General features: G+C 44.1%; 1 protein-coding gene across 31 annotated transcripts in view; it reads right to left on the reverse strand.

Moving 5' to 3' along the window:
- LOC130185241 (NLR family CARD domain-containing protein 3-like) overlaps nucleotides 1-22507 on the reverse strand; it is a 100150-nt gene that overhangs the window by 71458 nt on the left and 6185 nt on the right. Inside the window, exons 5-8 of one of the 31 annotated variants that reach the window (XR_008830117.1) lie at nucleotides 22195-22368; nucleotides 20566-20739; nucleotides 3549-3722; nucleotides 1655-2832 (exon numbers count right to left, since the gene is read on the reverse strand). The exons of 24 other annotated variants lie outside the window; for them this stretch is intronic. Coding sequence is in view for 5 of the 7 variants with exons in the window: in XM_056401597.1 (XP_056257572.1) it covers nucleotides 714-939; nucleotides 3549-3722; nucleotides 20566-20739; nucleotides 22195-22368 (748 nt within the window). In the remaining 2 variants the exon portion in view is untranslated. Of the gene's footprint in view, nucleotides 1-699; nucleotides 940-1654; nucleotides 2833-3548; nucleotides 3723-20565; nucleotides 20740-22194; nucleotides 22369-22507 lie in introns of those variants that run through there. 6 more of the 31 variants (XM_056401597.1, XR_008830118.1, XM_056401600.1 and 3 more) reach the window with 6 other exon arrangements.

Below are 22507 nucleotides of genomic sequence, written 5' to 3' on the forward strand. Positions count from 1 at the left end.
TAATCCTCAGATTAGACAAAACCAACCAACATGGTTTATAAAAACCTCATAAAAACACAGAGTTAAAAATCAGCTTCCCCTCAACAACAGAACAGAGAGCTGCAGTGAAACACCACTGGGACCGAAACTCATCAACATTGTTCATGAGTACGTAAAACCTGAAGTCTGCTGTGATTCTTGCTTTCACCAGCGACTTAAACACAGACAGCAGCTCCCCACCTGAAACACCTTCTACTTTGTTCTTCCTGCTTTTATAAATGGACAGTTTGGCCTGTCCCACTACAAAGTTCAACAGTTGCCATTTTTTTGCATTTTCTTTTTTGTAGCCAGCACCAAAAATAAAAGCAGTTTCACACAAACTCTCACCACAGTTTAAAAACACAGTTTTCAGAGCCTCAAACAGAACTTCAAGTCTTTTACATTTTAGGACACAGTGAAAAACAGTTTCTGTTTCCTGACAGAAAGGACATTTAAAAGACACTGTGGGATTGATCTTAGAGACCAAGCTGTTGACAGCCAGCGCTCCCTGCAGGATTCTCCACTGCAGATCACCTGACCTCTTGTTTAAAGGCGGTTTATAAAACAGCCTCCACACAGGTTTACAGCGATCCTGCACCTTTAATTCCCTTCTCCACACATTGTCTGTTCTACCACTCAACTTTCTCTTGTTTACAGCTTGTACACAGTATTTATTCTTTGCTCTGATACTGTGTTTAGTACAATATGATGGAAGCAGCAAGGACTGACTCCGCCCCTTTTACTGACCTCAGAGTCTCCAGTCGACAGTCTGGACTCTCCTCAAGATCACACAGCTGCTTCACATCTGGATCCTGCAGCTTGTTGTAGTTCAGGTTCAGGTGTTTCAGGTGGGAGGGGTTGGACTTCAGAGCTGAGGCCAGAGAAGAACAGCTGATCTCTGACAAACTGCAGCTCCACAATCTGAATAAAGAATAAAAGAAGTGAATAAAACAGATGATTTAATGGAAGACTTTGGAAATGTTCAGCAGAAACTTCTACTGCTCCTAACAATAATAATCATGACACATTTTATTTGTCGGCTTCTTTCCAAACATTCACAGACACTTTACTAAACAACAACATTTGCAGTTAATGGAGTGAAACATGTGAAACCAACAGTGTGGTGCTTTTCTCTTCAACACAATCAACAAGTCAATTCAACTGTTAGAAAAATACAACAATGTTCACACTTGTGTTAAAGTTCATTTAAATTCACTTCAAAGAAAAGAAGAGTTTTTTCTTCATCAGTTGAATCTCAGTGTTTTTGTACAAATATTAGTTCTGAGGATCTTCTGTATGTTGTTGTGATAAAAATGAATTGACTTTAAGGACTCACACTGGACATTTTCTACAGTGTATTTAGAAAACATGAGTCCTCTGACTGAGAGAAATACCAGTGTGTGAGTTCTGAAGGTTGAACTGAAGTGAACAGACATTATTCATGACAACTGAGTGAAATGAGCTGAAACTGAAGAATCATTGTGAGAGAAGAACAACTGGAAACATGAGACAACCACTATTTAAAATGTCAGTAATGACTTCATTCAAAATGATTCAAGTTCTGTGTGAAGATAAATCAGCTTCAGTTGTGGATTAAAGATATAAGATCTACAACAGTAACAGTCAGTGAACTGACCTCAGAGTCTCCAGTCGACAGTCTGGACTCTCCAGAAAACCACACAGACGCTTCACTCCTGAATTCTGCAGCTTGTTGAGACTCAGGTCCAGGTGTTTCAGGTGGGAGGGGTTGGACTTCAGAGCTGAGGCCAGAGAAGAACAGCTGATCTCTGACAAACTGCAGTGACTCAATCTGAATAAAGAATAAAGATGTAGATAAAATCATTGATAATCGATCAGTTTTGTCCTAATCAATGATCTTTGTCTAAAATGAGCAGAGGGACTTTGTCCTTCTGTTGTTGTGGATCATCATAATGTCAGCCTTCTACACACATCATCCACATGTCAGCACAACATTCATACACCTCTTCATGTCAACACTGATTCATCAGCTGCTGCTGACCTCAGAACAGTCTGTCAATACAGAATCAATATCTGATCAGACCTGTTGGACTAAAAACTGACCACAACACTTTGATTCATGAATGAACTGGATCAGACTTTAAAGATCCAGTCCTGATCCAGGATAAAGGTCTTTCTTGGTCCTGGTCTCTGTCCTGCAGATCAGCTCAGGAAACAAAACTAAACAAATTAAACTGAACACAAACTGTTTTCATCACAAATTACAGAAGATTTAATGGAAAACTTTGGAAGATGCTCATCAGGAACTTCAAACACAGAAAAGATGATAAATGAATGAATGAATTGACTTTAAGGACTCACACTGGACATTTTCTACAGTGTATTTAGAAAACATGAGTCCTCTGACTGAGAGAAATACCAGTGTGTGAGTTCTGAAGGTTGAACTGAAGTGAACAGACATTATTCATGACAACTGAGTGAAATGAGCTGAAACTGAAGAATCATTGTGAGAGAAGAACAACTGGAAACATGAGACAACCACTATTTAAAATGTCAGTAATGACTTCATTCAAAATGATTCAAGTTCTGTGTGAAGATAAATCAGCTTCAGTTGTGGATTAAAGATATAAGATCTACAACAGTAACAGTCAGTGAACTGACCTCAGAGTCTCCAGTCGACAGTCTGGACTCTCCAGAAAACCACACAGACCCTTCAATCCTGAATCCTGCAGCTCGTTGTTAGTCAGGTCCAGGTGTTTCAGGTGGGAGGGGTTGGACTTCAGAGCTGAGGCCAGAGAAGAACAGCTGATCTCTGACAAACTGCAATCAATCAATCTGAATAAAGAATAAAAGAAGTGAATAAAACAGATGATTTAATGGAAGACTTTGGAAATGTTCAGCAGAAACTTCTACTGCTCCTAACAATAATAATCATGACACATTTTATTTGTCGGCTTCTTTCCAAACATTCACAGACACTTTACTAAACAACAAGATTTGCAGTTAATGGAGTGAAACATGTGAAACCAACAGTGTGGTGCTTTTCTCTTCAACACATTCAACACGTCAATTCAACTGTTAGAAAAAATACAACAATGTTCACACTTGTGTTAAAGTTCATTTAAATTCACTTCAAAGAAAAGAAGAGTTTTTTCTTCATCAGTTGAATCTCAGTGTTTTTGTACAAATATTAGTTCTGAGGATCTTCTGTATGTTGTTGTGATAAAAATGAATTGACTTTAAGGACTCACACTGGACATTTTCTACAGTGTATTTAGAAAACATGAGTCCTCTGACTGAGAGAAATACCAGTGTGTGAGTTCTGAAGGTTGAACTGAAGTGAACAGACATTATTCATGACAACTGAGTGAAATGAGCTGAAACTGAAGAATCATTGTGAGAGAAGAACAACTGGAAACATGAGACAACCACTATTTAAAATCTCAGTAATGACTTCATTCAAAATGAAAAAAGTTCTGTGTGAAGATAAATCAGCTTCAGTTGTGGATTAAAGATATAAGATCTACAACAGTAACAGTCAGTGAACTTACTCCAGAGTCTCCAGTCGACAGTCTGGACTCTCCAGAAAACCACACAGACGCTTCACTCCTGAATCCTGCAGCTCGTTGTTAGTCAGGTCCAGGTGTTTCAGGTGGGAGGGGTTGGACTTCAGAGCTGAGGCCAGAGAAGAACAGCTGATCTCTGACAAACTGCAGTCCCACAATCTGAATAAAGAATAAAAGAAGTGAATAAAACAGATGATTTAATGGAAGACTTTGGAAATGTTCAGCAGAAACTTCTACTGCTCCTAACAATAATAATCATGACACATTTTATTTGTCGGCTTCTTTCCAAACATTCACAGACACTTTACTAAACAACAAGATTTGCAGTTAATGGAGTGAAACATGTGAAACCAACAGTGTGGTGCTTTTCTCTTCAACACATTCAACACGTCAATTCAACTGTTAGAAAAAATACAACAATGTTCACACTTGTGTTAAAGTTCATTTAAATTCACTTCAAAGAAAAGAAAAGATTTTTCTTCATCAGTTGAATTTCAGTGTTTTTGTACAAATATTAGTTCTGAGGATCTTCTGTATGTTGTTGTGATAAATGTAGCGGACACTGGTGGACGCCAGTGACCAGACACCAGATTTATGGTAAGGACACTGGGGTGCTCTGGAGGATATGGGGAGCCTCCCATGTCCACTTTCCCATCATCAAACCATCACATGGATAGAAAACAGGGACGAAATGAGTTCCCCTCACCAATAGACTAGCTTGTGAAGATACCATCGGAATTTATGGCTAGCTCATCGAACTCATTCTGAACTAACACTCCTGCACCAAATGGGAGACAAACACAACTCTCCCCCACAGACTGACAATGAATTCATGTTTCATCCCTGACACTCATCTGGGATTGATAGGAGGGTGCCACCTCTTATCAAATAACATGAAAAGGAACATTTAGCCATCAAGGTGCTAAACCACCAGGATTCGCACTCCTGACTCATTTTCTCTCACAAGAGAAAACAACACTCTCACCTTTAACACCTTTCTTACCCAAAGGGGGGTCTCACGAGGAACCACAGACCCCCGCCATAAAACCATCCTACATTCCAAGCCGGATTGATGAACTATTCCACATCTTATAAAGCATGATTGAAATGTCATTAAACCAAACGTCCTATCACCAGGTAATTCATGCAGTATTACTCTGGAAAGATTTCAACTAAGTAAGAGAGTATATACACCACTAAACATCAAATTTGACAGGTTTCCCCCTCAGGGTTTATAGGTCACAAGGTCATGGGGGAGTAAGGGGGGTCAGGAAGGGGTGGGGTCAGGAGGAGGTTATGCTGACGTAATGTGCTTTCCCAAAGGGTGAGGGGTGTATATTAAAGGACTACGTCATCATCCATACTTGTTAACAAGCAACAAGTCCTGATGACTGTGTGAGAACACATTACCATAAGAGCTCACCCTCTCTTTGTCTCACACACACACACACACACACACACACACACACACACACACACACACACACACAATTCAGCCAAGGGTCCCCCATTATATACAGAGACAACCTGAGGGTTGATGGTTTAAAGATCCATAGAACCGGACACAGAGTCAGAAATGGACATAGCAGGCCAATATTACAAGTCCCTGTGTTTACGTACACGGCAATCGGTGGAAGATGATCACGAGCGATACTACAGCGCTAGCAACGAAGTGCAGGACATGCTGTGGGAGCCTTATCCTGCAGAATACTTTGTTTTAAAAAATATCATACCAAAATTGAATCCTACACTGTTCTCTACAACTGAAATGTGTCAAGAAACAAACCAAATAGTATATTTTTTACCAACCCCGTTATCGTTTGAAGAAATAAAAAACGTTTAAATATAGCATTTATTTATTTATGTTAGAAAATAAAGTTTCCGCTAAAGATTCACAGAAAAAGTCCCTCCTCTGAGCGAACCAATGAAATTGGGAGGCTGAAAAGGGGGCGGGGAATATGCCGACTAGGATTCCTTAAGAGCCAGAATCTGACATCAGGGATGACAGAAAAAAAAAAAACAAACAAAAAAACAAGAAACAAACGCTTCTGAGAATGTCTAATTCCGCTGCAGCCAACAATATCATCGGGAACGTGGTTCCGGACACGTGCAAAGAAGAAATGGAGGGTCCACGGCATAAGACAGCCAAGAGGCTATTCACATCCACATCGCTTATTAGCGAGACGCCTATAACGCTCTTTCAAGAATTACCTTCGTTTGGGAAGGCGCCTCAGAGAAACATAGTTTATCTATGTCGAACCCAGATGCCACCGTCCGAGTCGCTGCGGGAGGAATGGTCTCTAGCACCCTACGGAATGTGCGGGCGCTGGGGGTACGTGTTCAGGTACGAGACGGGAGAACTGTGTATGTACCAGCTGGATGATGATGAAACGCTAGAATCACACACAGCCGCAGCTACGCTGACTTCCAACGACTGGGCGGTGTTGAAATATGTGGTACCGCGCCAGGGACTCGGTGGCGCCAGGCAACCCCCGTGTCAGGACGAAGCGGAGGAAGATGAACCTGCACCGGCTAAACGTGCCAAAGTGCAATCTTTTCCCACCGACGTCGAACTTTCTCAGAAAAAGATCATTTTCAGCGCCGTGTGGCAGTCGAAAACCGTAGCATCCGGTCGATGGTTCCTCCGTGCCAGCTTGCGCACATCAGGGAACAACAATGCTGCGGAGAGCTTTGTCTTGGAGTGTTTTAATTCAGATTGCGGCGTATTCCGCACATTGCTGGCTCTGCCTTACACTGTCTGGGTGGAAAAGATGGAAGAAATAGCTGAAAAAATTAGCTCTCTCTTCCACAGCTGTCGTAACTGGAGAGACACAGTGGCGGTGAAAAAAACTCTGTTATTCTAGACTGCACCTTCGTCACCCTCAACCCCACCCCTTTTCCTATTAGCCGTACCTCTACAAGGATATAAGGAGAGCGCCAAGAGACTTTCCGATACCCTCCGGACGATCAACACTTCTGACAAGATGCGGTGCTACCGACAAAAATGTCTATTATCCTGCTGGAGGAACGGGTCCCAGGGTACGGAGGCCTCTTCGTCCTACTCCCCCTCCACCCCACCACAGACGGTCGAGGATGAACCCCAGAGTCGATCTCCGGATCACTCTCCAGGTCCGCGTGAACCACCTAGCGGCTCCTCCTCCTCTTCCGCCTCCTCATCCCTCTCCGGGTCGGATATAGAGGACCTCGACATCGACGACTCTCAGGTTCCAACCCTTCCACAATCCCCCTCACCTCCGTCCTACGGGTCGGACGAAGGTATCGAGGACTCTTCACGGTCCCCATCGCCTCGAACGTAGCGGATGACGGCTCGGACGTAGCGGACGATGGCATCGAGGACTGTGAGGTTCCAGCCTCTCAACGAACCTCCTCCCCGGCATTACCTCCCTCTCCTCCTCCAACTTCGCCGGACGGGGCTCAAGGCTCGGGGGATGAAATCGACGGCTGGGTGTCATCGGTGTTCATCAACGCTGTAAAGTCAGCCGTATTCCATCTGCTCAACCTGAGTCTTCACAAGTACCGGCGTGAAAACTGCTTCGGGTGTAGCGTCAACCATCCTAGCCAGAGAGAACACCCGTGTCTGGAAGTGCTCGAAGAAGATTTCTACCGGGACAACTTTCACGGGCTGATGAAGCTACTCTGCAGCCCTCGGTTCATTCCTGCTATTCAACGTTTGCTCGCCCTTCGCAACATCCGAGCTCAAGGCGACAAGGTTAGATGCGTGGCAGAGACTCTTTTACACGAGTTGAAAGCGGAGAAGTGGATCAACAATGCCATCCATGAAATGTACGACAATCTGGTCGGAGATGATGTGGTGAAAATTGGACAACTTCGATCGGTAACCGACTACTGGAAAGGTCATTAGCTTGATGATGAATTGCCATGATTGAATTGAGGAGATTACACAATGTTATACATACCTACTTTGGTAACTCGATTTTATACCTAGCTTTAAAAGTGATAAAAAAGTTAGTTTTTTCATATTGTGTATTGTTTTTTTTTACCTTGATAACCGTTACTTGATTTTTTCATATTATATGTGTAGTTTTTTTACCTTGATAACCGTTACTCGATTTTTTTCATATTGTATGTATAGTTTTACTTTGATAACCGTTACTTGATTTTTGTATTTTACATTACTGCATCTTGTGTTATGCTCTGTTTCCGAACAATAAAAAAATAAAGAAGCCGCACAACGTCATTATTGTTCAGTAAAACCTCGGAGGTCTTAGAAGGTAGGATGGCTGAGAAACGGCTCATGAAAAGAGTGTATTACAACCCAGCCCATCCGGGTAGCTTCGGAGGAGTAGAACGACTCCGCAGGGGTGTGCATGATGAAAGGGGGGAGAAAGTCAAGCTCGAAACCGTCACCGATTTTTTATCGGAGCAGGACGCTTACACTCTGCACAAACCAGCCAGAACACATTTTACCAGAAACAGAGTTTTTGTACCTAGGCCTTTAAACCAATTTCAAGCCGACCTCTGTGACATGCAAGCCTTGGAGGAACATAACGACGGGTTCAAGTATTTATTAACGGTCATAGATGTATTTTCAAAAAAGGCTTACGTACATGCTCTGAAGAAAAAAACAGCCGACGAGGTGGTGACGGCTTTTGAATGCGTCTTCAAAGACAGTCAGAAACGAGAAAAACTGCAAACGGATGCCGGTAAAGAATTTTTTAACAAAAAGTTTGAGGCTTTGATGAAGAAACACAGTATAGTTCATTTTGCCACAGCCAGTGACCTGAAGGCCTCGGTGATTGAAAGATTTAATCGTACTTTAAAAACTAGAATGTGGAGATATTTTACGGCCAACAACACCCGACGATACCTCAACGTCTTACAAGATCTGGTGAAAAGCTATAACCACAGCTATCACAAAAGTATAAAAATGACGCCTATGCAGGTGACCTCTGAGAACGCCTACCAAGTGTTTCAAAACCTGTACGGTACGTTTCCCTCCCGGCACACGGACAAGGTAAAGATGAAGTTCAAGAAGGGGGATTTTGTCAGAATATCCAAGCTGAGAGGCGTGTTTGATAAAAAATACGAGCAGAGTTTTACGGACGAAGTGTTTACAGTCTCCGACAGCATTCCTCGTTCTCCCCCCGTATACAGGCTCCAAGATTATGACGGAGAACCTATACAGGGCTCGTTTTACGAGGCGGAGCTGCAGAAAGTAAAAATGGCTAAAGACAGACTGTACGGAGTGGAAGAAATTCTGAAGCGGCGTACCGTCAGGGGTGAAAAAAAGGTTTTTGTACGCTGGAAAAACTGGCCCGAGAAATTCAACAGCTGGGTCAAGGCCTCGGAGCTGAAGGATGTATAAAAGCTGCGCGCGTCGAGGCCGGGGTCTTCATTCTACCGCAACACTATGGATCAGCGTCTGAGCGAGGGGTTTTACGTCACCCTCCCCTCCAACGCCAGCCTCGGGGTATTTAAAAATAATACCGGCTCCAGTTTCCACGTGGATTTAGCCCAACATATTGATTTAGAGGGTCCTTGGCAGGTGGCTTTGACCGAGATTTCATACCCTCACACCTGGTTTAACCTTCCCATAGAGTCAGGCCACTTTGAATGGAGAGAGAAACCCCTGTACACGCAGACGGAGATCCGTCGTCAAAAGATTAGAGGAGGCTATTACTCTAACGTGAATCAACTCGCGAACGAGGTGAACGCCTTTCTTAAAAAAATAGGATCTGATATTCACCTAAACTATAGCGCCATTCAAAAAAGATTTGAATATCATGCGGGAGGTAAGTATCATCTGCGATTTCAACCTCCCTTGGCTTACATAATGGGGGTAAAACCCGGAGAATGGGTCACCTTTGAGGAGAGGATGTCACCCTATCCGGCGGATATAAAAGCGGGGTTTTATCATCTCTACTGTTATAGTGATGTGGTACGGCATCAGTTGGTAGGTGACGCTTACGCTCCTCTGCTGAGAATCGTGGACGTAAAAGGAACTTACGGCGACATCATCACTCACTATTTTAACCCAGCCTACTATCTGCCTGTGGCAAAGAATCACATTGAAAACATTCACGTAGAGATTAAAACGGATCAGAACTCACCCATCAATTTCACCTTCGGTAAAACCGTCGTTAAATTACATTTTAGACCCGCTACCTCTCAACGTCCTCTGTGAAAAAAAAAAAATAAAACATGGCTCACATACGTCTGAGAGAGGATCCTCATCGCTTTGTGAGTTATTATGAAAGTCAAGTAGGGGGCGCTCTACCCGGTTTTTATGGAGCACCGGTCATGTACGGCCGAGGCGTAGGTTCTATATTCTCGAAATTGTTTCGTTTCGTATCCCCTCTGCTGAGAAAAGGTTTTGCCATCGCTAAACCTCACCTTAAATCGGCCGCTTCTAACATCGCCTCCGACGTGATAAGCCGTACGGTGGGGAAAGTGATCAATAACAACGCTCAAGAGGGATCCGGAGGAATTATGATCTTATCGCGCAGATCGAGGAGGAGGCCGCCGGGGGAGCGTGTGCTCACAACATCTAAAAAACGCCGGGACGTTCCAAAGAGGAAATCAGTCGGCAAACGCAGGCCTAAAGGGAGGAAGTCTGCTCGGAGCTTGGATATCTTTTAAAAAAAAAAAATAAAGAAACAAACAAAAACAACATGGCTCTTTTACATCAGAAATCGCCCGAGTGTACCTTGGCTGAACTGGATTTATTTTCAGCCCCCATGACGCAGTTGTCTGTAGAAAACAAGGTTTACACAGAAATTTTACCTCTGTCCGCCATCACAGACGGAGGCCCCATCGAGTTCTTTATCCCCGGAGATGGAGAAAAGTATCTGGACCTGAATGATACCTTGTTGCATCTTCGCGTAAAAATTACCGCCGCCGATGGGACCGACCTACCAAACGACGCGGCGGTGGGTCTCATCAATTACCCTCTGAATACAATCTTCAGCCAGTGCGACGTTACTCTGGGGGATCGATTGATCTCGCAGTCTAGCGCCACGCACCCCTACAGAGCCATGATCGAAACTCTGCTCAACTTTTCTGGTGACACGCTGGAAAGTCAATTCTCCGCAGGGCTATTTTTTAAAGATACGACAGGAGCCTTAGACTCCATCGTAACCAATAATGGTCCTAACAGAGGATTAAATAAGAGAGCCGCCTTTACCGCCAATTCCAGAGAAGTACACCTGCTGGGTCCTCTCCACGGGGATGTATTTTTCTGTGAGAGGCTCCTTTTGAATTCGGTAGATATGAGAGTTAAACTGACCCGCACCAGCGACGCCTTCAGCCTCATGGGAGCCCGCGACTCCGCTTTCCGTTTGAGAATATTAGGGGCCTCTCTGTTTGTCAAAAAAGTCACCGTTTCACCCGCCGTGCGCTTAGGTCACGCGACGGCTTTATTGAGGGGGAACGCGCTCTACCCCCTGTCGCGCGTCAATGTGAAAACCTACTCCATCCCGCAGAATTCCAGGATATGTAACCAGGAGAATCTCTTTCTGGGAGCTATACCCAAATACGTGGTTTTGGGTATGGTAAACCACGAAGCCTTCACGGGGAGAAGAGACCTGTCACCCTTCAATTTTCTCCACAACGATGTGGAATATCTGGCCCTCTGTCAGGACGGCAGACAGGTTCCGGCTAAGGCTTTCCAGCCCCAGTTTAACAACGGGATTTCGGTCAGAGAGTTTTACAACATGTTTATCGCCACGGGGAGACATCTGAAAGATTTACCTCTGAGCATCAACCGCGAAGAATTTAACGCGGGGTACTCTCTGTTTGTGTTTAATCTCAACCCGGGGGAAGACAACGACGCTCTGTCCCCCGTACACAATGGGAATTTAAGACTGGAGATGAGATTCAGAGTACCGCTACCACATACCACCACTCTGATCGTCTACGCTTGTTACGACTCCATTCTGGAGATCAACTCTAAAAGACAAGTGTTGGTGGATTATTATTAAGACGGAATAATTAAAATGGATAACCATCAACTGGAAAATCTCTTGCATCGTTTGTTAGGAAATGTATTTTGCGGCGTGTGGGCTTCCGACCAGCTGCCGTTGCTGAGTCCTTCGTTCAGAGCCCCGGCTTACTTTATCGTCAACACCCACCCCACGCATATGCCCGGAGAGCATTGGTTATCTCTGACTCTGGAAGAGGACGGCGTAGCCACTTTTTTTGACTCTTACGGATTTCCTCCGGACTTTGATCATTATCCCTCGAGCATCTTACAGTTTTTGGAAAACCGTTCTAAAAAGATACTGTACCACGATCGTCAGTTTCAACAACCCTTGTCCACCGCCTGCGGTCAGCACTGCGTTTATTATCTCTGTCATAGGGCCTGCGGTTTATCTTTTGAACAAGTATTGTCTCTGTATAACGACGATGCAGTAAAAAATGACCTAGAGGTTACCAACTTTGTGAAAAAATATCAACGTTGTATCAGAAACTGTAGCTCAGCATCTTTTAACCATACTACTTGCTCTTTACAAATGTTTAAAGATTGCTACAACTTGTGACAACCTTATGTTTTTTGTTTTTTGTTTTTTTATTCCTACGTAGTATTGTAGTATTATTCAATAAAAAATGTATCGTAGACTCAAAATGAAGTAAATAAAGACTTTATTGAGAAAAGACAGAAAAAATATGATTCGTTTCTTACTAATGTTTGTTAGGAGAAGTTGATCCACTGCGACGACATTTTTATTTTACGTCGTTTAGTCTCTAGTTCTTTTTCTTGTTCTTGTTCTTCTTCTTCATCTACCTGAGTTTTTCTCTTTTTATTACTCCCTCGCTGTATGCCTCGAGCAACCGCCGGAGACTCCTCTTCTTCTTCTTCTTCTTTTTCTTCTTCAAAACCGACCTGAGCTCCGCTTGTTCTTAGCCGGCGGTATTGTTCACGAGCTCGAGGGTTACCCACGGAGGATAAGGGGATGTTGAGTTCCCTCAGAGTACTCAAGAAAGTCATCCATCCTGTAGGGGGTGGGGTATGGGTTTTCTTTTTATAAGAGAGTGAAAGGTTTTTAAATAAATCGATCATATGAGACCCTTTCACAACCTCGCCCTTATAAACCAACTCCCCCGTCGAAGTCCAACCACCGTCACCTTTGGATAATTTCTTCATGATGTACTCTGCGTTTTTGCGATTGCGTTGGGGAAGGCTTTTGACCACATCGTAGCCCGTTTCATCCAAGTCCTCCCGGTCGGGTTGGGAAACGTCTCGGACCTCGCGCTGCTCAGGCTCAGCCTGAACGGCTGTCGCGTCATCGCTCGACCGGTCACGATGCAGAGTCAAAGTAACTCGAGGCTCGTCGTTCTGGCCTTGTTTAATCAGAGTGAGATATCTCTGCAGCAGAGCGTTGTATTTCTTAACTTTTTCGTCCGAACTCAATCCCGGTTCATTTAATATCGCTCTCATTTTCGCATTCCAAATCGTCTTCTGCCGTTTGTCTGATGGACGGCTCCGGTCGAGTCAGACGGCTCAGCTGCTGCGGTGAGACGAGAAACATTTTCTGGGTCGTCCTCAGAGACATTTTATCGTCTACTAGCGAGTCCCCCTAGAAGGTTACCGATGATGGGCACGACGGCCGAAAGCAGCGGTAAAAGAAAGCCGCCCGACTGTTTCTTTAGAGCCAGCTGTTTGCGTTTTAAACCGGTGTTTTTATCTGCCAGCAGTCTGATAATTTTCTTCTGCCTCTTTAGTTTTTTGTATTGAGAAGGAGATAGAGGAATGTTCCCTTTCAAGACATTTAAGGCAATCTCGCACAGAGCTTTGAGAAAATCAGGGGAGCAGTGGGTGAGAATGTCTCGTTGTTTCTGAGGCGTGGCCTGGTACAGAGCTTGTAGTAAGGGAGCGTTCCTTTTTATACGGGCCGACATTTTTTTTTTTTAAATTTTTTTTTTTACGCAGACTTCGTTTTGGGAACGTAGACGGTCGGCCACTGGTGAGGAAGTATGCCCGTCCTCAGTCTGTACCGTTCTGGGCAGGAGGGTGTGAGGTCGACGATTAAATAACCGTGGGGGTCTCTGGTGGCGTCTTCAAAGCTTTCCAGGAAAAAGGCTTTTTGTGAGGGGAAGATTTGATGAGCCAATATATTTACCTGTAACTTGTCCCGAGGGTTTTTAAACATCACCAGATAATTGCTGTTCAGACTAATGGTACGACTGTGTTTGCCTCGGTGAAATACATTCTGGGTCAGCATCATAACGCTCATTTTTCTATGATGTCTGTACTGGGTGAAAAGTCTGACCACTTCAGGGTGGTCGGAGGCTTGAAAAATAACGTCGTCCAAAATGATCAGATGCTTCTGGTCGGGAGGAAACAGGTTCGAGTCTTCAAAAGAATCAGGTAGCCCTTCCACCAATTTAATATTTTTATTCATCTTTTGCAGTTCAGCATACATAGGTTGAAATGAAGTATAAATCCACACAATGTTTTCCGGTACAGCATCCATGACATGATTGAGGTTTTCCAGTACATTTTTTACAAAATAAGTTTTCCCACATCCACTGGGTCCCACAACCAAACATGAAAAAGGCACAGTGAGTCTAGGATCAAAATCAATCTCCTCCGTAACAGTGAGGTGTGAAATTTTCTTTTTTTTTTAAAATTCTAATACCCGAATGGCAAAGTCGTCCCGTCGCTAAAGAGACGTCTTTTGTCATACACCACTCTAAACTTTTTTAGAAATGTTGAATCCTTCAGTGAAAAGCTCTTTTTATCTCTTCTAATGTTACGCTGAGGAGTCTCAATCACGCCCTCTTGCGAGTCTTTCAGGTAACCCTCCACTAGTTCCTTGATACCGTCAAAGTTGACCCGCTCACAGCTTTCCCGGGTCTGCGTGATACCCTTGACACGCAACACTGCTTTCTTACCGTTTCTGGTCTGGTACCCGTAACTCTTGGGACCGGCCGCCGCAAATTCTTGGATGCTATCACCCCCCAGCTCGTCCGTCAAGTCCCCCAGGTAATTACCCAGCTCCAAGGGGGACTCCCCGTCTTTCACCACGTAGATCAAGCTGTCGGTGTCCGTATAGAGAACGTTCTGTCCTAACCGTTCCATATAACCGTACAGCTTGAGGCGGGCGTAGGCGGTGGTGAACGCAACGATGAATACATTATTGGCTCTGCCTGGGGGCACGACGCAACGCTCGCTGTAGTTCCATTGAATGATGGCAGTTTTATCGTTGAGAAAAGTAAAGTACTGAACTTTATACTGTCCCGAAAACAGAAAACGGAAAAACTCTTCAGAATCGCTGACGAGGCTGGTTTGCGTCAAATTAGTTTTCTGAGCAAACTTACCCCAGAAGCTGTTGAGACACAGCTTAGACACCTGTCTCTTGGCCGGGTTCACCGCGATTTTGCTGGCGTCTAGCTGAATGCCCTGATTGACTCGATAGTCCTGGATGTACTTTTCTCTGCTTTGCTGATCGGAGGCCTCGGGTGGGTAGCCCGAAGCTTCCTGCTTACCTTTGAGAAAGGTGTGCATGTACTTGACAAAAATGGAGTCACAGCGTCTGTCAAAGTGCCACACTTCTGTGATCTTGGCGACTCTGTACCCCAACTCTAGAGCCTTGTTAAGTTCAACCGTCACCCAAACCCCCGTCAGTGCTCTGGCCTCCTCGTCGTGTCTGCAAGGACCCTGCTGGTTGTTGATCTCGGCGCAGGTACGGCAAAGGGTGAAAACCAGTTTACCCCTAGAGGTTCTGTAAGGTAAAACGGGGAAAAACAGCCTGCGTGGAGGATAGACGACGGCCCTGATCAACCCAAAGTAATTTTGAGGCTCGTCAAAGTCTTTGTGGATGATGGTAGGGTGACCTAGCGGGTAAGGAAAGCTACAGTTAACGTACGGGTACAGTGAAGTGACGTCCACGTACCGCACGGTTTCATTAGGCCCCGTCGTATACCTCAGTCTCACGGCGCTCGTCCTGCCTCCATAAAGAGCTTGGCGAGGGGAGAGAGGTTCGGGTGCCTGAAAGTCCTTGAGAAACCTTTTCACCCCGGGGTGGGATTTTTTCATCTCTGTCCAGTCGTGTTCTCTCATGACGACTGTGCGGACGCCGTAAACACACTTTAGCTTCTGTAATCTCTCCACGGTGGCCGCATGAAGCTCCTCGAAGGGGGCCCCCGTCAGAGGACAGGTTTCATGAGGTTGAAAACACGTCGGACAGCCGTGGTAAAAGCACCCCAGAAACTCCCAAACATACTTTTCACCGTTGATTTCGGCATAGCCGTCTGCAGAGTAAGGGCCGATCTGCTTCTCTCCCCTGTTTAAGGCATGCTGGATAAAGATGTTTTGGCTGTGTGCTACCCACCCTAACCACTGGATGGAGGCGTTGGAGTATAGTTTACACTGTCTTCTACAGTCATCGGGTGAGGGTATGGCTAAGGTTTTAGGAGGCAGGAAATTTGTGCGAAAGACCTTCATGCATGCCGATGCGATGGTAATGCAGCTGAAAGGGTCCACGCCTGTGTCGACGAGAAACTGATTCCTGAACCGGACGCAGCCTTCAGCGAGAATATCGACGTCCTTTTTACAATAGTACCGAGCTTCCTCTCAAAGTTAAAAACACCGCGACTGGCGTTACTATACCAGTCGCGGAACTCTTCCTGCCTCTGAGCCGTCATGCTTTCTATGCCATAATCACTCTCAGGCGGGTAGCGCCCGATGTAATTTAAGCGCTCCTTGGAGCTGAACCTGTGAGGGAAGTAGCCCTTGGTTTGATCGCCGAAACCTAACGCTTTGGGCATAGCGCTGAGAGGCATGGTGAGGAAACACAGAGAGTCGATAAATTTTAAATCATAATCGGTATCTGTGAAGCTGAGGATTTTACTTCCTTGCATGATGAGAGAGGGTTCTAAACCCAGCTCTACCATGCTGTTAAGGACCAAGTAGCTGTCAAAACCTTTTGCGTTGTGGGCTATGAACTTAGTTCCCTGGTAAAATGGTCTTCTGAAGTGCAGGACAAAGTCTCTGGCGCACTGTAGACCATAAGAGGCCCACTCCACACCGTTCAGTGTTTTTGTACACACCAGAAAAGGGACGTGGTTGCCGTCCTGATTGAGAAATGTTTCAAAATCATAGAAAATCAATTTCTCACTGTGTTGTGTGGCTGGTGGAACACTCTGAATGTAGCATTGGTGATCGTCGACGCCGAGCAATTTCTCACCGCAGATTTTACATTTAGGCTTCATACACTCATGACGATCAATACCATTACCGCTAGCTACATGGTACATTTTTTTACATTCCAGACATCTTTTTATCAGATCGCAAGTGCTGACGTACGTTTGGTTTATGGGTGCTAGTTTTGGTTCTTTATGCCTGGTAAAACAAGAGGGCGTGCGACACGTCCTGTGACAATCGCCGCAGAGTACGGGGGCTGACTTTTGTTTAACGCAGGCGGGGTCGTTGCAGACGGAGCAGAAACCTTTGCAGTGATGCGAGTGGGGATTTTCATAGCTTCTATAACAATAGTGACAGATGTGCCTGACCCCTAAAAAGGCTTTTATATTTTTTATTCCGTAGTAATGGTTTTGGAATAAAAATAGAAACAGGGGGTTAGACCGATCCGAAAAGTTGGTTTCAAATTTAGAGAGGGGACGGTTGTCAGGGGTTCTGTAAAACACTACAATTTTACGATTAACAATATTTTCTAATTTGCCTACGTCGCTAAAGGTCACCGGTGTCTGATCACTCAGACCGGCGAGACGTTGCAACTCTATTCCTCTTTCTTCGGCCTCTCTGTCCGTGAGTTGAGGGTCAATGAGATGAGCTAAGTTGATGACGAAGCAAAGCTGATCGTTCCTATTGTTTACAATGTACAGATGTTTCCTTTTTTTATTTATTATTTCGCAGTCTAAAGTTTTGGCCGCTTTTCGTTTCTTACCCCCTCTGGGGTTTTGCACCACCTGAACGATTAATTCAAGGTTGGAGGCCTGAGGGTCAGACCCGTCAGCCATCAGCAGCGTCTATTAAATCTGTAGGTAGTTGGAGAGTGAATGATTCCGTTTCCGATATTGATGTTGTTAAATAGAAGAACAAAACAAACAAAAAATAAATAAATAAACAAATGGTAACATTACCGTAGTCTGATTGCGTAAAGCACAGACCCTCCAGCTCGTCGGGGGTAACTTTAAAAACAAAATTAAATAAGTAAATAAATCATAGTTGAAGAGCGCAGATCTTTTTCAAATTAAATAAATAGTGATTCAGGGAGAGGGAATATATTACTTACCGATATATGTGCTGGTGATGTTTTGTAGAGGAAGATGGTGAACCTCTGCAGAAACTTTATTTTCTAAAATAAATAAATGCTATATTTAAACGTTTTTTTAAAAAAATGATTTCTTCAAGCGATAACGGTTGTGGTAAAATAAAGTTTTCTCATACCGTGGCTCATGTTGTCGGTGTTGTCTGTTTTCAACGAATCCTGCGTCTGATACACCCAGGAGAACATGCATTTATACCCATGTAAATTGTTAAAGTTTAACTTTCTACAATAAAGGGTTTGTTGTTTGTGAATACGTATGCGTGATGACCTGTTCCGTTGAAACAGCTGTCTCACAGCGGTAATATGCTTTAAGAACTTTTTAACTTTGTTTATCACACAGTCATCAATACTTGCTGCTTGCTAATAAGTTTGGATGATGAGCCTTTCCAGTGAATAGGCTGATTCACAGAGATCCTATGTTTTAAGAACTTTTTAACTTTGTTTCTCACATAGTCATCAATACTTGGCTGAAGTGTGTGTGTGTGTGTGTGTGTGTGTGTGTGTGTGTGTGTGTGTGTGACAAGGAGAGGGAGGGGTGGTGGACTCACAGCATGTGTGTGTGTGTGTGTGTGTGACAAAGAGAGGGTGAGCTCTTATGGTAATGTGTTCTCACACAGTCATCAGGACTTGTTGCTTGTTAACAAGTATGGATGATGACGTAGTCCTTTAATATACACCCCTCACCCTTTGGGAAAGCACATTACGTCAGCATAACCTCCTCCTGACCCCACCCCCTTCCTGACCCCCCTTACTCCCCCATGACCTTGTGACCTATAAACCCTGAGGGGGAAACCTGTCAAATTTGATGTTTAGTGGTGTATATACTCTCTTAAGTATGATCCAAAGTTCATTTCTGTAGCCCACATGGAGGCTGAGATAGGTTTTATTAGTTCTAAGGTAAATATCCACCATGTTACAATACTGCCATCTAAGGACCACTCTGGACCCCTTTTTCCCTTAGGGAATTAAGGAATAGACAAACTTAATGCATCACTCTGACATTACTGTTTTATATTGTAACTTAGCTATATATTTGTGTGGTTACAAATTGTTATCCTTTCATTGATCCATGTATTCTATGTGTGCTGTTAAACATGATGATGTTATTAGTTATCTTGTATATTCCAAACTTTAGCTAGGTAGTTGATATAGGCCGTTGTCAAAATGAATGGGCCATGGTGGGAGTAGAATATGCAACACTTGCGCGTAAAACCAAATTAAACAAATTAACTTAAGGTTTTATTTCTCTCTTTCTTTATTGAAACAAAGAAAGAGAAGGAAGACCAAAGGGGTGGCGACAACTGTCAAGCCCCCCCAGCTACACACACCCCGAGGATAAAACAGCAGGATCCTCCAGGGCTCGCTCTCTTCTTTTATATAGCTCTTCTTTTACCCCTCTTCTTTTACATAGCTTCTGTTACAATCCTTCGTTTTACAACTCTTTTTACAATCTTAACTCTTACGTCTCGTTTCGCGCACTAGCTCACGTTCGTTTCTAGTTTAAACTTTACTTCTTACACTTTGGTGCGCGATTTTTGTCTTACTATTTCAACAAGCCAAGCCTTCCAAATTGAATCACACACAGGTGTGTATAAGTAATTTTGTCGTTTTTCTTTTTGTGACAAAATCCAACTTTTGTCTAGAAGATTTTGAAGGTTTTGCATCGTTTGGCCAACACCAACTCCTTCCAACTTATCTGGTAAATTAAGTTAAATACTAGCGTTTATTCCGCTGTCAACCTCCGGCCCTCCGGCTACACGCCACACCAGGACCGGCTAACCAGAGCTCGAGAGTGCCTACGAAGAAAGTCTGCTGGCAGACTGCGCCGAAGCTGATCCACCGAGACATCGGCAGAGCCCGTCACCCCTGGCAACGGCCGTCATCTCTGAGAGAAACCCACTTGGAGCGTGGCGTCCCCGTCGCCTAGCAACCAAACTCCGGGGCTCCAGCCAGGATCTCAACAGCGCTCCGCTACTCAAAGTAGGCAACTCTATCCTTTGCTCCGAACTGGGTTGATGTCGGAATAAGACTAATCCCGATTTAATAATTCCCCACCGTTACGAATAGATGCTATACACATATCTAAATCCATTCTCTTTCACCATCGCCCAAATCACTGCTAGTTCAGCTGGTAGATATAGTTATTATTAGTTATAGATTCATGTCATTATCCTTGTTCATTTTACTGTGTTTAGTTAGTTAATAAATATTATCAACGTAACCCAGTCGTTGCCTGTGTTTCTTTGAAGTGAAGATCGGAGATCCCTGTAATCGAGAAATCACATCTTTGGATGTGAGATTGATCAAAACAATCTGTATTTTAATCAAATTGTCCTCCCTGAGGACTAGAGCCCCATTCTTTTAACGAGAGCAAAATTCAAATTGTGGTATTCACGCTACATAAAAATGAATTGACTTTAAGGACTCACACTGGACATTTTCTACAGTGTATTTAGAAAACATGAGTCCTCTGACTGAGAGAAATACCAGTGTGTGAGTTCTGAAGGTTGAACTGAAGTGAACAGACATTATTCATGACAACTGAGTGAAATGAGCTGAAACTGAAGAATCATTGTGAGAGAAGAACAACTGGAAACATGAGACAACCACTATTTAAAATGTCAGTAATGACTTCATTCAAAATGATTCAAGTTCTGTGTGAAGATAAATCAGCTTCAGTTGTGGATTAAAGATATAAGATCTACAACAGTAACAGTCAGTGAACTGACCCCAGAGTCTCCAGTCGACAGTCTGGACTCTCCAGAAAACCACACAGACGCTTCACTCCTGAATCCTGCAGCTCGTTGTAGTTCAGGTTCAGGTGTTTCAGGTGGGAGGGGTTGGACTTCAGAGCTGAGGCCAGAGAAGAACAGCTGATCTCTGACAAACTGCAGTTCCTCAATCTGGATAAAGAATAAAGATGTGAGTTCAGAGACAAAGTTCCTTCTTGGAAGCGTTCAGTGTTTCATCATCTGTTCAGAGCTGAAGAAGCTTTAGAAAGTAGAAGTTTAGAAAATGAAAGTCAAACACCTGAACCAACAGGAAGCAGGTTAAAAACAGTCACATACAAAGAGTGAAAACAGCTTCATTAATATCAATGACAACATGCTGCTGCTTCAATACAGACGTAGTGACTCCACCTCTTAAACTCTGCCAGCTCCACCTGTGGCTCCATCTGTACAAACTCATGTTGAGCAGCCACATTTATTAGAGCTTCTACTTTCACTGAGCTCTTTCTGACTCAAACAGCTGATCTGCAGCGTGATACACTGAGGGTCATAGGTCAGCTTGTGCGTAGTAATATGGCAGTTCAATGCTTGAGAAAAGCTAGTTCCAAAGTTAAGGGCTGTTTGACAGCAACATCAAATGGGGAAAATATTCTAAATGATTTGAGCTTTTTTCCTTGGGCATTTTGAAAGTGTCTCAGACAGTGTTTTTCTGCTGACCCCGCCCACAGCAGCTCATCACTCAGCTTCTGTGGCCGTGCTCTCGTCTGTTTCTCCAAACTGGGAGGGGCCCATCTGAATCTACTACAGCTGATACACTGACTCTGTGTAAACACCTCACACAGCCCCACGTTAAATAACCTCAGCTGTCACTTTCAGCTGCTGTAACTCCTCCCCTCACCCAACCACAGAGGAAACACTCTCTGCCTGAGCCGCCATATAAACCAAACAACATCCAGCCCTTCTTGGTAATCCTCCAAACAAACCAGCTGAGCCTCTTCAGCTTCTTCATTTTAGCAGCAACAAGCCAAACACTTGTGTTTAAAGCATCATGAGTTCACACTACAAGCTCTGCTCTTACCTGTCTCTGCCTGTCTCACCTTTCTTCTAAGCCACAGTCATTGACAGGAAGTGGCTGCAGCGTCTGCCGTGTTCTTCACTGCCTGCTTTAGACTCAACCCTCTTAGACCCAGTTCAGGGAACAGGGACCAGACTTTATCTGCCAACAAAACCCCTCCAGCCAACCTCCACTGGACCGCAGGTTTCCAACCAGACTCCTCTGCCTCTGCTGCCAGCTCTGTGTATCTGAGCTGTTTCCTCTCATGCTTCTGTCAGCTCCACAACATACACAAGCTGCTGTGTTTCTGACCACAACAACATCTGCTCTCAGGTCAGTGCTGCACTTTCATTTAACAAGGTTCCGACTTCATTTCTAAAAACTGTGCACGTCCTCTACTGCTCTGAATCACTAACACTATGACTGCTCTCACATTCTTCTGTCTGGAGTCATTACAACACACAGTTTTTTCTCTTCACCAGCTTGTTGCTTCAAAATCCTCAAAGAGAAATCCTGAAAATATATGAACCAATGAAAAACTGAGTTCACAAAACTACAACAGTCAGTGAACTCACCCCAGAGTCTCCAGTCTACAGTTTGGACTCTCCAGTCCAGCAGACAGAAGCTTCACTCCTGAATCCTTCAGCTTGTTGTTACTCAGGTCCAGGTGTTTCAGGTGGGAGGGGTTGGACTTCAGAGCTGAGGCAACGACTTCACAGTGAGTCTCTGACAGTCGACAACCAACAAGTCTGTGATTAGAGAAAATATCAAATGTGTTAGAATAAAAACACACAACATACAAAACATGTCGTCATGTGATCAACATCTGCTCTTCACATTCCTGGTTCATTTCATCTTATTGTGTTTGACATGAAACAATAATTCTCT

Source organism: Seriola aureovittata, chromosome 17 (genome assembly GCF_021018895.1).
Source record: "Seriola aureovittata isolate HTS-2021-v1 ecotype China chromosome 17, ASM2101889v1, whole genome shotgun sequence".
Taxonomy (NCBI): Eukaryota; Metazoa; Chordata; class Actinopteri; order Carangiformes; family Carangidae; genus Seriola; species Seriola aureovittata.